Here is a 21,855-nt window from a genome sequence, read left to right as displayed (position 1 = left end):
TGTCTCTAAATCCAGTCACATTTTAAAGTACTAGGGTTTAGGGTTCAACATAGGAACTCTGGGACAGGCACCATCAGCCCAAAATAACATGTTTTGTTCACACACATTTCAGAAATAGTGAATACATGGGTGGTAAGCTTTGTGAGTTCCTGGTTGATTGAAAACGGTTATGTACCCATATTGGAAAGATAGTTTGATTGGGTATGAACTTCTAGGTTCAAAATTATTTTTCCTTAAGTTATTGAAGGCGCTATTGCATTGTATTCTAAAATCCATGATCTGTCTGCCTTACAGAAGACAGATGTCAGTCTGATTACTTCTCTTCCAGGATTTTTACGAATCTTACTTTTCTCCCAAAAAGTACATAAAATATTTTTTGGTTCCTGGAGTTCATCATTCTGGAAATTTGGTGGGCCCTCATCATGTTTCATCACCAGGTTTTATTCTGTAATTTAGTTGATTATCTCCTTCTGGGAAAATCTATTAGAGAGATGTGTAAACTTCTGGCTCTGTCCTTGCTACCCTCTAACGTATCCTCAAAGGTTTTATGTTTCAGTTTTCTGGCAAGGGAGTCTGATTAGTTGGTTCAATTTTCCAGTTTACTTTTTGGAATTTAATCTGTATTGATTCTGCTATTCATTTCATCTCTGGGGGTTTTATACTAGCAATCATATTCTTAATTTCCAAGAACTCTGAATGCTTCTTTTTCTTATTATCCTCTTCTATTCTACTGATATATTGGGTACCCAAATCTCTCAAGGGAATTACTTATTCTCTATTTATCGCCCATTTATTTTATTAGCGATCTTCCTTAAGGTATTCTACTAGTATTCTGTTCAATTTAATGTCTCTTAGAATTTTTCTCATTTGGTTACTTACTATTGGTTTTGTATTGCTATCTATGGGTAAGTCTACATTAAATAATTATATATATTTCATTGCCTTCAACCAAGTAAGGAGTTTCATTCCCCTGAAAGTGCATACTTATTCTGAATCAAGCTCTCTGGTTCTCTGTTGCTCTGGTGTAAAGGATGAGCTATTTCTAGTGGGCTTGAAATTGTGATGTAATGGCAGCTTGTTTATTTGTTGAGGGAGGAATGAGTACTGCCTGGTAGTCACAAAGGATGCCTCCTCATTCCTCTGGTCCCAGTGCCCACTCTTGGAAACTCATGTGTCAGATCTCCCACAGGAGCAGTATTTACTCACACGGTGTGTTCCAGGCATGGATGCTAGATCAGCAACTCCTCACACGGAGATTGACCTGACTTTTTACAGAGATGAATGACTAGCCAGTGACACATGCACAGCTCCTTTATGCTCTCCACCTTTCTGGGTTACTCCAGAATTCTGCTGGGAACAGTCATTTCTTGGTTGGTCTTTTCTTCACTTATAGGTGTTTGCAAGTTTCTCAGTTTTACTTACATATTTTCATCAGTTTCCATTCAGTCTAAAACTTTCAGAAAGTTCTTATTTTCGTATGTTGGTAGCTATGTTCTTGATTTTCCAGTGCATCAGTGGATTTACTTCTGTATTTTTCCTGTCTTTGCGGTGGAATATTCTTGAGGAGTACAAGTAAGCATGTGTTTTCATTTTGCCGTCAGAATCACAAACCATTTTTTCAAATATTTACAATTTTGCAGGACATGCTAAAACTAAAGTAAATTAACCCACTATTCCATTTTTTTCTATTTGCTGTTTTGCTGTCTAATTTTTCTTCTTTTTGAGGGAAGGTGTTTTGAGGGCAATTTGAAGGTGGTCTGCACAGTGATATTATTAGCTGGGAGAAAAAAACACACACTTGTAAGTATCAGGCTGCTACTGAATGCTACACAGGTCATTCTGCTAGTGAGTCATTTGGCTGATGCTTTATTTCTGATTACTTCTAAATAGTCTGGCTCATTCAAAGAATGTGAGGTTAATGTTGTAGAGCTAAGTACAGATCTGCCGCTTCCATTTCCACATGCATAGTAGACATAGTTTTCTCAGCTCTTTTCCTCTGATTCAGCCACTGCTGTTGACTGCAACACGGGTGATGTTCAGGAGGGGCAATTGGCCGGAATACAGGGAAACCTTTGTCCAAGACTAGCTTTCTGAGTTACTAATGCCTGGAAACGGAAAATTTATAAGGCTCTCTGGTCTCATTCCCCTTATTAAAAGGACTCTAACAATGCTTTTGAAACATACACACCTACACACACACACACATACAAAAAAAAAAACACAAACAAAACAACCCTGAAATTATTTTTTAATCCTACAATAGTGTCAGCTCCTCATTAACATAATTTATCCTACTATATAAACTCCTTTTAAAAAATAGATAATAAATGATATGTAATAGCAAGCACATGAATAATAATAAGGATGTGTACTGAGTATTGGCATTAACTTTATATGCATTATGGATATTTATTTAAACCTAATGACATACCTATCCGGTATTAATATCTTCCACTCAATAGAGGAGAAATCAAGGTTTAAACAGATTAGATACTGTAATTTAGACTAAGACATCCAGTTAGTATTGGCAGAACCAGGATTAGAATCTGGGTCCTAGCCCCAGTTTAAGTTCAGCCTTCTTATTGCTAGGTAGAGTAAACACTGAAGGAAAGCTGTGATGGAAATGCCTCCTTATACCACATTTAATCACCAACCAACTTTGGATAGTCTTTTATAACTTGGACACAGATTTCATGTGAATGAACTCATTGTAATTTGCTTTGGGATATTAGAGAGCAAACTGGTATTTTTTATTTTCCATCTCAAATAAGGAAGAAAAAAAGAGTGATCTATTTCTTCAACCTTTAGAGATAGAGCTTAAATGTAAATTGATCTTCATATTGTGATTGTTCTAAGCTTATACATATATATGTAAAATTATATGTTTGTATACATATATAACACATATATCTGAATGTGTGTCAGATATATAGAAAATTACCCATGCCCATACTTACCTATGGTGAATTTCTTATTGTAAGACATATAGCTTAATTATAACACAGTGGCCTCTGCACTAAGAACAGTAGTTGAGGTGATGTTTTAGTGTGAACAAGTAACTATTTCTAAACACAGAGATTAGAGCATTACTAGCTCTTACTGAAGCTCCCAAATGATTACGAGTTTTGTAAGTGCATACATTGCTTTTTCAAATAAAATGATAAATGTGCTGAGATGGAAATTGTACAGTAAGAAATGTGAGCTTCTACCTCTGCTCCCATTACTGACCAGTGAATCAATTACCTCCTCTCGTTCTCTAAAAGCTTTTCATTAGGAGGCTCCGAGATCCTTTGAAAACACTGACATTCTTAAAATTTTAACATTTCCATTCTTTCATTATTTATCAAATGTTTACTGAGCATCTATTATGTACCCCAGCCGTATTCTAAGCATTTGGGATACATAATTAAATGAAACAAACACACTCTCTGCCCTCATAGAATTTACATGGTAATGGAGGAAGAAGACAGCAAGCAGGAAATGTGATACATAAGTAAGATGGGTAGTTGTTTTAAAGTCATGTCATGGGAAACAAGACAAAATAAACAAATAAGACTACATTAACCTAAAAAAGTTTTGCACAGCAAAGGAAACCATCAATAAAATGAAAAGACAAGCCACTGAATGGGAGAATATATTCACCAGTGATACATCTGATAAGAGCTTAATATCCAAAACTCATAAAGAACTTACACAACTCAACATCAAAAAAACAGACAACCTCATTAAAAAAATGGGCAGAGGACGTGAATAGACACTTCTCCAAAGAGGACATACAGATGGCCAATAGACATATGAAAAGATGTTCAACATCATTAATCATCAGAAAATGCAAATTAAAACCACAATGAAATATCACCTCATGTCTATCAGAATGGCTATCCTCAATAAATCAAAAAACAAGTGTTGGTGAGGATGTGGAGAAAAGGGAATCTTCATGCATTGATGGTAGAAATACAGATTGGTGCAGCCACTATAGAAAACATAAAGAGTTTCCTCAAAAAATAAAAAATGGAACTTCCTTATGATCCAGCAATTCCACTTCTATTAATATTCTATTGATATATTCAAAGAAACCCAAACATGAATTCAAAAGACTATATGCACTCCTGTGTTTATTGCAGTGTTATTTACAAAAGCCAAGATTTGGAAGGAGCCTAAGTGCCCATCAGTAGATGAGTGGATAAAAAAGCTGTGGTACATTTACACAATAGACTACTATTCAACCATAAAAAAGAAGGAAATCTTACGTTTTGTGACAACATGGATAGATCTGGAGCATATTATGCTAAGTGAAGTAAGCCAGTCAGAGAAAGACAAATACCATATGATTTCATTTAAATGTGGAATCTAATTAACAAAATAAACAAACAAAATAGAAACAGACTCATAGATACAGAAAGCACACGAATGGCTGTCAGAGGGGAGGGATGTTGGCAGGCTGGGTGAAAAATGTGAAGGGATTAAGATAAAAAAAAAAGCAAAAAACTCATAGACACAATCAACAGCATGGTGACTACCAGAGGGAAAGTGGGGAGTGGGGTGGTAGCAGAGGGTAACGGAGGTATAAATGATGACAGAAGGAGACTTGACTTTGGGTAGTGAAAGCACAATACAGTATACAGATGGTGTATTATAGAATTATACATTTGAAACTATATAATTTTATTAACCAATATCACCCCAATACATTCAATAAAATTATTTTTAAAAACTGTGTAACACAGTAAAGCAGAATAATAGGATTGTTGGAGCTGGGCCTGGGCTCATTTTCAAAACCACAATCAGAGTGGGGCGCAGTAAAAATGTAAACTTTGAGCAGACACTTGAAGGAGGTGATGGAGTGAGTCATGCAAATATGAGCTGTGGGTGGGAGAACATTTCAGACAGCGAGAAGAAATAGTGCAAAGCTTCAAGTCTAGAGTGTCCCTGGTGTTTAGGAGGACTGGCAAGGGAGCCTTGTGGCTACACACAGGGAGGGAGAGAGTAACAAAACAGAAGAAAGGGGCAGGGAGAGAAATCTTGAAGAAAGCTTTGTAGCATTGTAAGGATGTTCTCATTAACTGGTCTTTGGGGCCCGGTTCTAGAAAATTGTTATTATTAACTGAGTTCTTTCGTACCTCCTTTGATACCGTAATGTACCTGGTACTTTGATCATTCTTGCCTCTGATCAGGCAAAGTTGCTAGGTCTCAGAGGAGGGAGCTGGGGAAAGCAGTTGGCATTAGTAAAATTAGAGATGATGTACCACCAGACTTTTTAAAATATCTGAAATTGGAAAGTGTGATGGAGAGAGGGAAGGGAAGAAAGAATGAGTAAATGTGTTTAGAGAACCAAGTGACCATTTGAGTAATTGTTTTAACTGACATTAAAATGGATGAGATATTTGTGATTTTCCAACTAATTAGGCAATTGAGTGAATCAAAGCAAAAAAGGAAAATTTTATACCAGCTCTGTACTTGTATATTTTTGCTTGCTTTTTAACTGACTTTCTCATTAGCTGCTACAGATTGACAGGAAAAACTCAGCAGCATTCAGACAATTCCCATATACTCCCTTGCATTTCCTACCCCAAGTTTCCACTATTATTAACATCACGCATTATTGTGGTACATTTGTTACAATTGATGAGCCAATGTTAATGCTTTATTATTCAGTAAATTCTACAGTTTACCTTTGGGTTCACCCTTTCTGTTGTACATTCCATGGGTTTTCACAAATGTATGACACATCCAGATGATCATACAGAATAGCATCACTGCCCTAAAATATCCCCCTGTGCTCCACCTATTCATTCCTCTCTACCACCTCCACATCCCTTGCAATCACTGATCTTTTTTGCTGAATTTATAGTTTTATCTTTCCCAGAAATTCACATAGCTACAATCATACTTGCAATTGAATACATTCTACCATATTGGTGTGGCAGGCAGGGGAGTGGTGGGGGGGGGGCATGACTGTCCTGGAAGGAGCGGTCCTGCTGAGCTGTGCCCCACGCAGGTGCCTGGTGCCCGACCAGATTCCCCTCAGTGCTGCAGCTGGCCCCGCGCCATCCAGGGAGCCTCCACGAGCCTTGGCCCTCTGTTCCCCCACCTCTAGACCAACCATCCTCCAACCCCCCTGCCAAAGGTCCTATGAAGGACAGAAGAAAGTAAGGAAAGGGCACCCTACAAAAGTGAGGCCTCTGCCATCCTTCTTTACCCCCCTGGTTCCAGGGACAGAGCTGAATCTGAAGCCCAGACACAGCTCTAAGGCAGGGCCTGGGCGTGGGCTGCTTACCCTGTGTTGGGGTAAGAACACCTGAGCTATAATTAATGAATTGCTGGAGGCTCACTGTGGGCGTTTGAAAGTTAAACATTCTGGGAGGAATACCATACTTTTGTGAATGGTATTCAGATAATTTTGGGAATTATATGAGTGCTGCTGAGTTTTTCCTCTAACAGCCTTACAAGGTTCTCACACTGAAAAACAAAGAAAAGTCTCTGCAACCATTTGGTAGGAAAAGGGGAAAAGAAACCATTTCTAAATACACCCAGCATTCTAATCTTCTTGGCCAGACCTGCCCTCAAGCCAAACTATTTAAAGAGAGCTTGATTTACTGGAGTTTACCAGAGCTTAACAAATTAGAGATAGAAAAATACCCATCCCAGCCTCTGATAGCTTTCCCGGTGGGGGAAGGGAAATAAGCAATTTCAGTATCTTCTAGCCTTCCTGTCTTACCTAAGGAGACAGGAAGGAAGAGTGGAACTTCAACAAAAACTACTAATCAAGTTATTGCAATTTTTACCTGGATAATTTAGACACATGGATATTGTTGAAATAACTAATCTCTGTTATCCATAATTTTCTGAATTTAATCATTACCACTCATATTTTCTGTTATCTGTTCATATCTGTTATTGAATATTTTAATTCAAAGATATGTTTATTCAAGTGCTGAGGAGTTGCTTCCTCAAAAATTTAACATAAATTTAATTGGGTAATATGTATTTAGGTTACATTTTACTCTATCCATGTTTTGATTTAGCAAGTATTTTTTTCAATTTTTTCTTGACCTAAAGTATAAGCAGTTACTTTGAGTATGTCATCTTTGCATAAATATAATCTTTATATATTAACATATATAAACTTTATTATATCTCTTTTTATATGAATCCATATTGTTTTTATTAAAAAATTATAATAAATGATTATTTTACAATATGTAATATTGACTATTACTGTATTAATGAGTATTTATTCAACCAAAATTTCAAAGCAGAAGTAGTCAAATTATTCTTCTAGCAGTTGATTATTAGAAAATTACTTCAAATAATTTTTTGTTGCAAGATGGAGTGGCTTTCCAGTAAAATGTGTATGATAAAATATAAAATTAGAAACAAATAACATTATAATTAATTTTCAAGGATATTAGCCAATTTGTTTTTCAAATAGATGTTAAAAGTTTTTAAAAAAAATTTTTTTTTAATTCCTGAGAGTTATCACTCACACACACACACACACACACACACACACACACACAGACTAGTAAGAAGGAATGAATTTTATTTCTATTGGAAGACAAAAAACATGTAATTTTAGCCTTAGTGTGTTTCTCATTGACCAACATTATATGGAGTCCCCAAATGATCTCCCTTATTTTTCCATTGGTCATAATGGCTGCAGAATTACTTGACATCACATACAGTTGTTCAATTGAATACATTGGTGGTATTATAAATACACTAGAGGCCCGGTGCTTGAAATTTATGCAGTGGGGTGGTGGGTCCATCAGCCCAACCTGCACCCTCTCGCAATCCAGGATCACTGGCTTCTAACCACTCGCCTGCCTGCCTGATCACCCCTAATGGCCTCTACCTCAGCCCCCCCGCTCGCCGCAGCAGCCGCCTCTGCCTCAGCCCCACTGCCGTGGCTTAGTCTGGAAAGACGTCCACAAGGTCATTCAGCTGTCCGGCCTAATTAGCATATCACACTTTTATTACTATAGATGTTAATATTGAAACATCCCAGGAACTTGTTAAAGAGTTTCATTGCAATTAAGTTAGTTAATGAAGTTGACCAGAACTTATTTGGACTATACTAAGGTGAAATAATGAGATAAGATAGGTTGGCATCTATTGGAAACATAATGTTCATGATGGTGTATGTGTTGCGGGGGTGGGGGAAGGGTGCAATCAGGGATGTCATGGTGAATTTTTGCGAAGTAGAGTAAAAGTACAATGAAAGAAAAAGGAATTTGGCAAGAGCATCCAGGATTGATTAAGATTTAAAAGACTGAAAGCAGAGAATACAATGAAGTGTAAATAAAACAGATACGTTAATAACTAAAATACATATATATGCTAGAATTTCTGGGGGGAAAACAAAGTTTTGGGTTATATTTTCATGTAATTGGTTTTTTGAACTGATTTTCCCAGATAAAAAGTTATAAAATAAAGCTATTTCTTTTTAAATCTTTGTGAAATAACCCAGAATTTATGTTAAAAAAAACAATTTAGTATAATTTTGTAGAGCTGTCTGGTTATCAAGTTGAACTGAAAGCTTCATACTTTTTTAGTTTTTTATTTTTACGTTTTAAAAAAGGGGAGTGGGGGAAATTTGCATAAATGTGACAACTAAGTATCCACCAAATCCTGGAGCTGAAGACACTTTGGGATGAATGTTTTCTTATGTGTGAGACTGGAAACAGTTAACTGACACAAATTCCTTTCATGTTGAGACTTAGCATATTTAATTTATTGATAAATCAATATAAAACGTGATTTTTGCTTAAGCAATATCTGCTTTTTCAAAATGTTGGTGTTAAATTCTCACTTTTCAGGTTTCAAACTGTGCAATTTTTCTTCAGTTTACCCCCCCCCCCCGATTTATTTTTACTGTTTTGTTTAACATCCATTAACAGTTGAGTTTCTGGCTTGACTTCAAATTTTTTATAGTGGTGAACATTGACAACATGCTTGATTTCCAGGTCTGGAATATTTGACAATTTTTGGTAGTATTTCTAGAATGCCAATATAATATCTTACATAGCAGGATGAATGGTCTTATCATCTTCTTGTGTTAGTATACGTTTTCGATAGATTTTTATAGGATAAATTTTGACACTAAGAAAAAAGTGAGAAAGTAAGATTACTTGATAGAGGGGAATGTCATTGCACAAGCGAGACTATTGCAATACAAGACAATTACTATCCATGTGTTTTCTCTGGGTCTTGGTTTTCTATAAAAGCAAGAGTAGCATTAGTGATTGCTCAAGTACATTACTAATCATCTAGGGAACTGATCACTATTAAATTCAGCAAAAAAAGAAAATACAGAAAAATATCTTTGGAGCTTTACATTTTTTGTTGTTTAAGCACAGACTTTTTGGTAAAGAGAGCTATAAGTGACAGGTTTTGTTTTAAAATGATTAGAACTTGGCACAGGGGTTGGTTTCAAAACTAACTGTATTTCTATTTCATTTCTTCTTTGTTGAATCCTGAACTTTATTAGCTCTTGAACTTTAGAACATCCTGAATATTGACGTTAATTAAGTCGGGAAGATTTTCTGTCAAAATATTAAATATTTTCTGACATTCGTTTTCTGAAATTACTTGAAAACTCTCATAGTCACTTACTGTGAGGGTTTCCTTTTTCTCCAGTGATACCTTTGTTAGACATGGATTTCTCCTTAGCAATGAGAGATTCTAGTTGTATAGCACCTCCGGCTTTTTAGATGCTTAAAAATGTTAGAGTTTTTACAATGTCCAATTTGACACACAGAAATTAATATAACAAAACAAAGATTTAATTAACAAAAGAAAATGTAACATATTGTGCTCACCTTATAACCACAGTATGTACATATAGGAAATATTATAGTCAAGGTCCTGAGCTGTCACACTGCCAGACTCCATTCTTTCATTAAGAACTTGATGCCCAGGAAGAGCAGAATCAGGATTCAAGTGCAGGCAGTCTGCTTCCAAGTTTGCCCTTTGAACCACCAGGCCATAGTTTTGAGATGATGGCTTTATCACATGGCCCATTAAAGGGAAGGACTAATCCTATTTTAATCTGTAGCACCTGACAGGGTACATAATACAGAAATAAAACTAGTGCCTACATCTGAAAAACCTGAAACATCAAGTCAGGTTAGAGTACTCTCCAGGCTTCCTTCTTTCTTAAACACCATGGAAACAAGCAAAAACAAGTCAAAAGTGGTTTGTATTCACATTGAGAAGATTATACTGCCTTGGGGAAAAGATACCCAAGTATATATATATTTCTAATATCCAAAAACTAAAGAGTTGCTTTTTCTCTGTTTTCCCCCACCCATAGGTATATACTGTTGAGGAATCTGGACTAAATATCCTGGTGTGGTCAGTGATTGGCAATAAAAGAACCGGTTGGATGTACGGATATGTACATCTCTCCAGGAACAGTCCATTTAAGGTGGCATTTGAAGCTGATTTGAGTGGTAATGAACACATCTTTATTGCCCTTGATGACATCTCCTTTACCCCAGAATGTGTATTTGGAGGTAAGTGATTTCTTCAGAAAATGGGATATACACGCATTGTTTTTAATATCTAAATACAGAAGAATTGGGAATTCTGAGGAATAGCATTTCTTTCCAGGTTCCATTTTAGTCATATATTGAAGAAAGAGCAGTCTGTCTTGTAGGAGGTAAAGATTTTTCTGCCCATGACACTTCACTATGGAATTTTCATGTCATCTGGACAACAAAATAACTTTAACTTTCTTTTGAAAGCATGGCAGAAATTTGGTTTCATTAATATAGCTTTATTGTCTACTTTCTTTCATAGGTTTGTAGAAACTGCACAAGGTAAAGATCACTCTGGTCACCTATCATATTCCAGACTGTCTTTTCCATCCATGTCAACTTTTGCCTTCCCATAGGCTTTTTCCATTCTCCTGTTTCTACTCTACAATCTAGAATTCTTATTCTATTGCATAAAGAAAACAAAAGTCCTGAAACTTACTCCTTTAAAAAAATCCCCTTAACGAAAATCTGACCTTCTCCTACTTAAGATGTTTTCCTTAAGTAGCAATTTATTCTCTTTTAAACTTAGTCTTAAAAATTTTAATGCTTGACATTAGGGTCACTGTCTTTCTCTTACTTGATGCCTCTTCCAAAATTTTATTCTTCTAGTCACACATCTGGGTTCTTATCTTTTTTATGATTTTTCTTGGATCTTAAATTCTCAACTTCCAGGTGATTGAGCTTGTGTAAAACACTGACCTTCAGTGTTAGTCACCTTCATAAATATTTTTCCTCCTTAACCAAATCTCATAGTTACTTTATGGGCCTTATAACACGCTCTGAAAATGCAGGTTGAAATTTTCATCTAATTCTTATGTTCTCTACTTCTTGATTACTCCTCCTAAACCAGTTTGCCAACATAAATAATAAGAAAAACATTCTAGATTCTCAATGCTTTATGTGCTTTTTATAAAACACCCTCTTTATACTTTTTTCCTAATAATCCCAGATGTAATTATCTAACACCACAATTCCATTCTAAATTAGCACTTTGCATTCTATTATGTCCTACTAGAGGCCCGGCACACAAAATTTGTACACAGGTACAGTACCTAGGCCTGGCCTGTGATCAGGGCCATCTTCCCCTGCTGCCAGCAGCCAGCCCTGGCCCCTGCTGCCACCCACCCCCGGTTCCCCATTCGCCATCCAGTGATTAGAGCCTGCCAGCTGTGGGGAGGGACCAAGAGGTTGGCCGTTCCCACCCATTTGCCATCCCCATCCCCTGATGTCGGTTGCCCTCTGTGTGTGGGGTGACCAGCAGGGCGGGGGCCTTAGCCTGATGCCACCCACATCTGCCATAACCCACCCCTAGTTCCCTGTTCCCCATCAGGTGATCAGAGCCTGCTGGCCAGGGAAGGGACCGAGAGGTAGGCCAGCAGGCCCTGATAAGGTGATTGGGGCCTGCAATAGGGAGATCGGGAGGCAGCTCCTGTGTTGAGTGTCTGCCCCCCGGTGGTCAGTGTGTGTCATAGCAACAGGTCGTTCTGCCGTTCTGTCAATTTGCATATTACCCTTTTATTATATAGGATTTTTTCATTTTAACATAAATATGGGTCCTAATTATGTGCCAGGAACCCTGATAAGCACATTGTAAGTATTTATCAGACCATCCCTGTAGAATAGATACAAGTATCCAGCTCATGTTTGGTCATAATGACTTTATAATCTTTAAAATTGGATTGCTATGACCATTTGTGTTTTCCAAACTGCTGATGCTCATGCTCACTGGGACAACTAGAAATTCTGGACCCTTAGCTGGGCCTTCAAGGATCCCAGATACATGTGTTTCCCATTCCTGGCACTGTTTTTCTATAGCAATTCTCAAATCCTCCAATTTCTCCCTTGGACTTTCTTCATTCTCTCAATGTTTTTATAACCTCTGAATCCTATATAATAAAAGGCTAATATGCAAATTGATCGAAAGGTGGTACAACCAGTTGCTATGACACTCACAGATCACTAGGGGGCAGATGCTCAATGCAGGAGCTGCCCCCTGGTGGTCAGTGTGCTCCCACAGGGGGAGTGCTGCTCAACCAGAAGTCAGGCTCATAGCTGGCAAGCTCAGTGGAGGTGGTGGAAGTCTTTCCCGCCTCCGCAGCAGTGCTAAGGTGTTTAATTGACAGCTTAGGTCCGCTCCCCACAGGGCCTAAGCCATCAGTCAGACATCCCCTGAGGGGTCTCGGACTCCAAGAGGGCACAGGCTGGACTGAGAGACCCCCCCCCCCTCCCCAAGTGCACGAATCTTGTGCACTGGGCCTCTAATAGACTATAAAGCCATTTTATAAAAAATACCTTTAATTTTATCTTTTCATCTCCAAATATACCCATATCTACAACCAATTTTTTTTGTCACCATTTGTCTCAGGAAAAAAACATCTCAATTTTTCCAAGAGTAAATCTCTCTTCTTGATCATTTCTGTTCTCAACTTCTCCCATAAAAGTCTTCTCTGTACTATATTCTATATCTTCAGTTTCTTTTCTTTCACTTTTGGCTCTTGTCACACACACGCACGCACACACACACAATTTCCCACTAATTTTGAGCTCCTCAAGACCAACAGGAGCTTGTCTCTTTCATCTTCAGAGTCTAACACAAGAACTAGGACATTTAGAACACAATTTAGTGGGGCTTGAGATGAATCACATGGCTGCTACTAGTCCACAGATGGGAACAGGGTTGGCAGGCCTGTTGCCAGGGATATGGGAGTGCACAGCTCTGCTGGACCCCCAGGATGAGACTGCCTCCAGGACCATAGTCCAGCGGAATTGGAGCCAGGTCATGGGATCTCTTCTGGGTCTGCGATCAAGCCTGCAGATGGCAGACCTGTTACCGGAGATGTACACATGGGTGGCTCCCACTCTATCCCTGGGCATGCAGGACTACCTCTATGACTGTCATAGAGCAGGGCTGTAGCTGGGTCACAGGGCTGCTTCTAGATCCGCTGGCTGATCCAGGAGCAACAGGTCTGTTACTGGGCAAGCGGGTGGGTACGGCTCTTGCTAGGTCCTTGGGTGGGCAGGTCTGCCTTCTCACCATGGTATAGCAGGACTCAAGACAGGTCCCAAGTCTGCCTCTGGAACCATAGTTAGGTTTAGGTCAGTTGGCCTATTACCAGGGGCACAGATAGGCATGTCTCCTGCCAGATTCTGTGTGAGCACGATTGCCCCTGGACCACAGCAGAGCAGGGTTGGAACTGAGTCACAGGATAGCTTCAGGGTCTACAGCCAGGACTAATGCTGACAGTCCTGCTTCCCAGGGGCACAAACAAGTGTTGCTGGTCCCTGCATGGCAGGAATGACTGTAGACTACCGGAGAAGGGGGGTATAGGACTGGAGCCAGGTCTCAGGATGGCCTCAGGATCCACAGTTGAGTCCCAGGCCAGTGGCCTATCACTAAGGGCACAGACAGGGATGGCTCCTCACAGATCCCTTGGAAGATGGAGCAACTGATCCATGTATTGATGTTTCACTCTCTCATCAATGTTTTTCTATCCCTCTCTCTCCCTTCCTCTCTTTCTAAAATCAATAAAAGCATGTCCTCAGGTGAGGATTAAAAATAAATGATCTTTAAGTGTTAGTACTTAGCCAGGAAATCTCCATTTCCTAGTAATGCTGGATAAAGGAAGCATTATTTTCTTATAAAATTCAAATTGATCAAATTTTGATAATATGCTTGCACAAATTTTCTTTTTTTTGTTGAATGAAAATGCCCAGAATGGGACACAGTTTTCCTGTAAAATATAGTTGTAAAAGGATGCAAAAAATTCTGATAGTACAGGATCTGCTACTATAAGTGTTTATTAAACAAAGGAAGAGAAATAAATTTAAATAGATTTTTTTTCTGTATTCACTTATGTGTGTTCTTCATTCAGCCCTCAGAGAAGGTGAAACCATCTATACTATCAAAACTGCTTGCTTTTTCCATTTTTCCTTAGATTCCATCTAGATTCAAATGAACTAAAGTAGCTAAATTAACTTAGATTATTTTTTCAGATCTTATAATATGACATCCAGATTTTTACATTTAGCATACCAGCTTTTTTTCTCATGTTCAAATTAACATCCTAAGATTAAAAATAGCTCTCAACTTCCTTTCAACCTCATACTAGGTTTTTTGAAGTTTTATCTACCCTCCTCTTTCCACTCCGAAAATATACACTCTCCCACAAATAAAGGAATATACAGCATTTGTCACCACAAGTTACATGTAGTTTTCTTTCCATTTAGAAGGTTGTCCTATAACAGTAGTCCCTCCACCACCCTGAAGAATCTTTGCTTTCTGCATTATTACTTTTCCATTCTCCCTTTAATTACTTTCAGTTTCCCAGGACATTTTCTAAATGGAGGCATTCTCCATGCAATAAAACATCTCCAGCAATTCTGAGTCAGCAGAGAAATGTATTTATTTTCACAGAGTCTGTTTTCTTTAGCCATGTGATTGTCCAAGGGTAGGAGATGTGTTCTATTTTCTCCTATAATTTGAAACAAAGAGTATCACATTTTTTTTCCAGGATGAAGAAACATTTTGCAGAGCTGATAGGATATATAAGATGTTTTAAAGTATTTGAAACAACAATGGCAGAGAAATTATAGGGTGCTTAAAGATATGATATATTTCTATATAATTTGGTCAGGAGTCTAATAAATAGGCAGATACCAGTACCCACAATTGGAGGGGGGTGATAGGTAGGAAGCAGATTATCTCAGCACTGGAGTCTACTGATGTCCTGGGTTGAATAGTGTGGCCTCAGGATCCATGTCCTTCCTGGAACCTTAGAATGTGACCTAATTTGGAAATAAGGTCTTTGCAAATATCATAAGATGCAAGTAAAGATGAGATTGTACTGGAGCAGGGTTGGCCTTAATACAATGTGACTGGCATCCCCATGAGTGGAGGAGAAGGGACAAGGAAACAAGGAGAATGTGGTGAAAGAGGCAGAGATTGAACTGATGCTTCTATGAGTCCAGGAATGACAAGGATTGCCAGCAAAACAGAAAGCCAAGAGAAGGAATGGACTGGGTTCTTGTAGAGAGCCAACAGAGAGAACACAACTGTGCCAACACCTTGAATTCAGACTCTAGCCTTCAGAACTGTGAGAGAATAAATTTCTGCTGCTTTAAACACCCAGTCTGTGGTACTTTGTTATAGCAGCTCTAGGAAACTAACACAAGTGGCAACATTGAGATCTACTTTGTCATCAAGAAATAGGTTCAAACCTTCATTAAACCCCTTACTGCACATCTACCTGATTTTCCTTACCCATGAAATGATTATTGTCAAGATTTAGGAAATGTGTTTTGTCTAAAAGAATTTCATGAACTATTTCAGGCAATTAAATAATCATTTGGAAAAATCTAACAATAATTCTTAAGACATCTCATCTTACACTGAAAAACATTCCTAGTTGAAAAGTGCTGAGTCTGATGCTCCATTGCATAATACACAGTAAATAACAAATTTGCTGTTATGTGTTTAATCTAAAGAAAATAGATTTTCAAGGAGGAATGCAAATTCCAAAGAAAAGAAATATTATTGTAGGGCACCTTTTTTAGATTTAATCTTAACATGGTAAATATAAAATGATAGCAACTAACAAGGTGACAAACAAAGTAAAGAATAATATTCACTAGAAATTCAAGGGGGACAGGCAGCCATAAGTTCTCCTTATTTATATTATCACTATTAAAGGACAACTTCATTCTTGAATAGAGATTCTCCTTCTCTTTTCACATCCCTGAACTTGAACAGCAAGTGTTACTCTGAAACATTTCCAGGACAGTTGTATTCTCTTGAATGCAAATTATTTAGAGGTTGAGATATTTGTCTGTTTTCATCATCAATCATCATCATCATCATTTATACTATCTTCAATGATGTATCCCACAGCCCAGAAGAGTTCCTGTTTTATAGTAGATATCAATAAATGTGCTGTGAATAAACAAATAAATATGTTAAATGGATAGATGAATAAAGAAAAGTTATTGCCAACTGAATTCATATGGTACCTCTCTTTACTACCATCAATGGACTCTCCTTCCAGGCTTCTTCTCAAACCCCTGTTTAGAGAGAGAAAGAGGATATTAGTGACTTGTCCAACAGATTCTGTGACTATTTTGAGTGCTACAAAGATGACAACTAGACTAAACTTTTGAAGACATGAGTCTAAATCATGACCGTGCCACTAAATACTCATATAACTTTAAGAAAATCATTTTTAACTCTTTAATCCATGGTTTGTGATTGAGGAAATGAAATAGACATTGCTTAAGTCTCTTCCAGCTCTGCCATTTTATGATTGTACTAGAGGCCCGGTGCACAAAAACTCGTGCACTGGGGAGGGGTCCCTCAGCCGGGCCAGCCCCCTCTCACAGTCCTGGAGCCCTCAGGGGATGTCCTAATGATGGTTTAGGCCCAAGCGGGCCTAGGCCACAGTCTGGCCTCCCTCTGTGGGAGGCAACCGGGCTGATCAGGGGAAGGCACTGCCCCCATTACCCCACTGCTTCTGCCACTGCCCGAGCCCCGGGCCTCACAGCCACTGGGGCTCACTGCTGCCTGAGCCCATGGCTGCCTGAGCCCCAGGCCTTGCAGCCACTGTGGCTTTTTCTGGATGGACGTCTGCTCTAATTAGCATATTACCCTTTTATTAGTATAGATGGACTGGTTTTTTTTGCAAAGGATCATGACAGCAGAAGGGAACCAGAGATTGACACAGAAAGGGACAGAGTCCAAAGAGAAGGAGAAGGAAGTTAAAAGAGGTCTAGAAGTTTGGGCCAACATGTACAGGAAGAAATGTCATTGCAGTTAGATGCAGAAGACTTCTCAATACTTGGTGTGTCTGTAAACTTGAGTAAGCCAACCTTTCATTGAGTCAGTGTTTGTTGAGAATCTCCTGTGTGTTTCCCTGAATTTAGATTGGAAGGACAGATATGAATATAATTGTATCACCAGTTCTTCAGGAGTTCAAAATCTAATGAGATATTATGATAATGATGCATACCTGAAAGTTTAAAGCAATAAAAAGTGTATTTGAAACTCTGTCAGCTCTAAGAATTGTGTTCTAAGATGATTTCATTTCACTTAGAGGCATCATCAAAAAGTAGTTTCTTGAGACATGGTTGAATATTCTGAGAAAGAGTCAGTGGTTTGCTGGTAATCGAGCTCTTAATTTTTTTTAAATGGAGCCCTGATTTGTAACACTTGCCTATTTTCTGGGGGTAAATACTCCTAGCATGATTGATTGAAGGATACCAGTGTGACATCACGGGAGGTGGGGTTGGGAAGAGATGTGCACAGTCATACCACAGGCAGCAGCACACACAGGGTCAGAGGAATGAGCTCCGGGGCAGTGGTGCTACCTCCTCCCAGACAGACAGTTGAGTGGAAACTAAAGCTGTCCATATTCTGCAGCATAGGGACCAAATTATAAAGTTGACCAGTGACAATATACTCTCTATCTATACTCTAATGGTATTCAACACAGAGAATGGTGCACATTTGCTTAGCATTGTGAATCAAGAATATTGCAAAGGAAACATCCTATATAATAAAAGCCTAATATGCAAATTGTCCCCTCGGGTGGTTGTTTGACCGGGAGACTGGGAGTTTGACCACTCACTATGACGTGCTGACTACCAGGGGGCGGCGTGGAACATGATGAGCATAGGCGACATGCTGCAACCTCTCACCGGCTACCTGGAGGTGGGGGGTGACGGGGACGGTGGTGCAGTGAGAATGCTGGGTGTCCGCTGAGCTCGCTCTCACTCACCCTCCTACCCTCCCCCGGGATGACAGGCTTGTGGGCCAGGGAAGCCTCCATGCTCAGGTGCCAGACGCCCCTGAGGAGCCCACCCCGCACCCACGCGGCCTCTTCTGGGTGAGCAGGGCCACAGCTGCTGGGACCACAGGGGCCAGTCAGGCTTCCTGCAGGTTCATGCAGGAGCTGGTCTGTGAGGCCAGCTGGGAGAGAGCACGCTGACTGCCCCGCTTCCATGTGGTGCTGATGGGTGGCCCAGAAGCCCATGCAGTGCTCCAGCTCACAGTCCAGCTGTGCTCACTGCATCTCCGTGTGGGGACTCGGGCGCCGTGACTCAGGTGGAGGGGGTCGCATGGGAGGCCTGGGGGCCCAGATGGTGCCCAGGGATCAGAAGTCAGCTGGGACCTGCCCTTCCATGCCAGATGCTCATGCTTCAATAGCCGGCCAGGCCTAGGGACCACACCCATGCACGAATTTTGTGCACCGGGCCTCTAGTATTCTATAATGAGGATATTTGTATCTTTTGTATGAGTTGATTAAAGACTCCTGAGAAACCTTTTGGTTATGCATAACCATAGGACATGTCATTAAATTTTCAGTTCCTTTTTATAAATATCCACTTTAAAATCAGTGTGGGGTTTTTATTTGTTTGTTGTTTTTTACTCCTTTATTTCCTTACTACAAACCTCAGCCTGCATATAAATATTTGCCTTCTCTTCCCCCAACTCAGTTTTATTTTATGACTCATGCTCTAGTTCAAGGCCTTCTTATTGCTCATCAGAATCTCTGTAATGGCTACATAACTGAATTATCAAATTTACTGACATATGTCATATGCAAGTACCAAATTAGTCCCCTAGTGCCTATTATAGTGTAAGTTCCAGAAAAGGTAAACCCTATATCTTTCTTATTCACCACAATAACCACAATAAATTTTTATGCAAGCAACAAAATCTGGCTTGGGCTAACAAGCAGAAAAGAAGTTTATTGAAAGGATACTGGATAGCTCTAAATATCAAACGTAAAACCGAGAATCTGAAAGAGGATAATGGGAAACAAGTAAAATTGACTAAAACAGAGGGTAAAAGTGGCTAATTCCACTGCCTTTAAATAATTGTTTTGGAAGCTGGGATATCTGCTCCCTTGTCATCACTCTAAATAATCTCTATCTGTCCCCATGTCACTCCCTCAAAATTAAAAGAACTTATTGGAAGCACACCATAGACCAAGCTCAAGTCATATGTCTATATGTCAGTCTCCTTAGTTAATCTTTTGTATCTAATTTCCACATTATCTACCTCTGGGTGAGGCTATTCTCTGTCTTTTTAAATCATAATCAAACCTGAATATTCTGCAACATATGGACCAAATTATAAAGTTGACCAGTGACAAACTCTCTATTTATACTCTAATGGTGAGAGAGGAAATACAAGAGAAATTAGTCAAAATATACAAATTCATAGAGGTTATGAATAAAATGCTTAGAAGCTCTCAATTGCTAACCAAATAAGTTTCTTATCCTTTAGTACAACTCCTGCCATACCAATATGTCTCGGCAAAATGATCCCTTAAAATGGGACCTCTTACCTTTCTCAGTTATGCCCCATATTCTCTTATCTCTATGACTTTGGTCTTACTGCTTCCTGACTGGGAGCACCCTGCCCTTTACCTCCTCTTGTTAAAAGCCTTTTCTACCTTTGAGGGCAGAACAAAAGCCACCTTCTTCATGAAATTATATTTCATCTTCCCAAAAAGAAGCCAAACTCTGTTCTAGATCTTAGCCTTAAGCTTGCAGCCCTCCTATAATATGCCTTATGCAGTACTTTGTGATGTGTAGCTTATAGTCCATCATTTTCAGTTTCTCTACATTGAAAACCCCCCATTGTCATTATCTTGTTTGTTTGTTTTTTTCTATTTTAGTGAGAATGAGAGATCTTTAACTTTTAGGATGATTAAGAAAAATATAAAATTCAAGTCAGCATCCAATATAAAGAGTAATATCCATTTTATATCAGAGTTATATCAATTGTAGATAAATTATTTAAAACATGGTTTTAATGCATGGGTCACTTTTATAATTTTGATTTAGTTAGTGATTCATGAACCTAATTTTAAAGTGAATAGTGATGAATGTATAAAAAGCTGAAAATGATTATTAGTCAATCCTAACTCCCTATTATTGGCTTATAGAATATTCTTGGGTTTTAAATCTATTATCATGGGTCACAAAGTCCTCACAATTTGTCAAAGGATGGGATAATACCACTTAACTCCTAGAAGGAGTATTAGATTTAAAGGGGGAGAGGGGACAAGAACCAGAAAATAGCATTAAGAGCAGTACCAAGGAGGCTTATGGGAGAAAGAAGCTTGCCTGTTATACTATGAAGTGGTTCATACTTGGTTTCCTGCTGATAATCAGGTTGGAAAGAATTTTGTTGAATTAAGGGAAAGAAATCCAAATGACAACCATGAAAAAACCAGTATGAAGCATATTCTGTTAGCCTGGATTTGACTGTGAACCTGAACTTGATGACAAAACATAAATCATTGTCCCAACACTCTGTCTTAAAGTTGAATGCTTTTATGTGTCCCAACACTCTGTCTTAAAGTTGAATGCTTTTATGTGAACAATGATACTTCCCAAATCTATATATATCTATCTCTATCTCTATCTCTATCTCTATCTCTATCTCTATCTCTATCTCTATCTCTATCTCTATCTCTATCTCTATATCTACCTATATATATAATGTAAATATACATGCAATGTATACTTGTATATATATGTAATATAATATATATAGACAATAAAACATGGTGTGGCAATTTAGTAATTTCTCTACTGAATGTAAACAAAAACCAATTCCTAAATTCCTAGTCATTTTTAGAAATTATTATAACCTTTGCTGACTCTTCTTTTCACAGAGAAATTCATAGCAGGCCAAATGTTTTACCAGACAAAGTATGTATGAAAGATTCTGGGCGCTTTTCATAGCCAAGGTCAATCTTGGCCATGTTTTGTTCTCTTGGGCTATTAGAGTCTACTTTTATTATGGGTTTTCTGATTTCCTGGAACACATATGTTGTTATATGGAAAACATCCAGACTTTATGAAAACAAGCTCGTGTGTTTATTACCTAAGAAATAGAATAAGAAAATGACATTGCATTACTAAAAAATCTGTTTTAAGAAAATATTTTTCCAGTTGAAAAACAAATGACTTCAACAGAATGACCTGTTTTACTGATAGCATCTTATTGGCCTGTGAGAACATTTTACCCAGAAAATGCTGGTTACTCTGTGAAAATAGTTGGATATGCGAAAATAGAAAATAAACAAACAAAACATTTCTTCACTCACCAAAAAGCAAATGGGTTTACAAATATGAATTGTCATCTTCACTAATATAAACTTGCTTAAAATAGAAAACATGAAGCTAGAGAAATAACCAGGTTTGGGTAAAAAAAATAAATAAAAGAGGGGGCTGTTGAAAGACTGACAGGCCCATGGCTGGGTCTTCCCTGCAGGATGGAGTAGATGATTAATCAAGTAAGAGGCCA

At 38.4% G+C, this 21,855-nt stretch overlaps 1 protein-coding gene across 1 annotated transcript in view; it reads left to right on the top strand.

Annotated features, from left to right (window-relative positions):
- The window catches only part of MALRD1 (MAM and LDL receptor class A domain containing 1), a 496,818-nt gene that overhangs the window by 378,687 nt on the left and 96,276 nt on the right, over positions 1-21,855 (top strand). The window contains exon 25 of the mRNA XM_023758060.1: positions 10,316-10,517. Coding sequence (XP_023613828.1) covers positions 10,316-10,517 — 202 coding nt within the window. The remainder of the gene's footprint in view (positions 1-10,315; positions 10,518-21,855) is intronic.

This window comes from Myotis lucifugus, unplaced genomic scaffold (assembly GCF_000147115.1).
Source record: "Myotis lucifugus unplaced genomic scaffold, Myoluc2.0 scaffold_121, whole genome shotgun sequence".
NCBI classification, from domain to species: Eukaryota; Metazoa; Chordata; class Mammalia; order Chiroptera; family Vespertilionidae; genus Myotis; species Myotis lucifugus.
The sequence above is the reverse complement of the archived record's forward strand: the minus strand, read 5'-3'. Positions and strand labels throughout refer to the sequence as shown.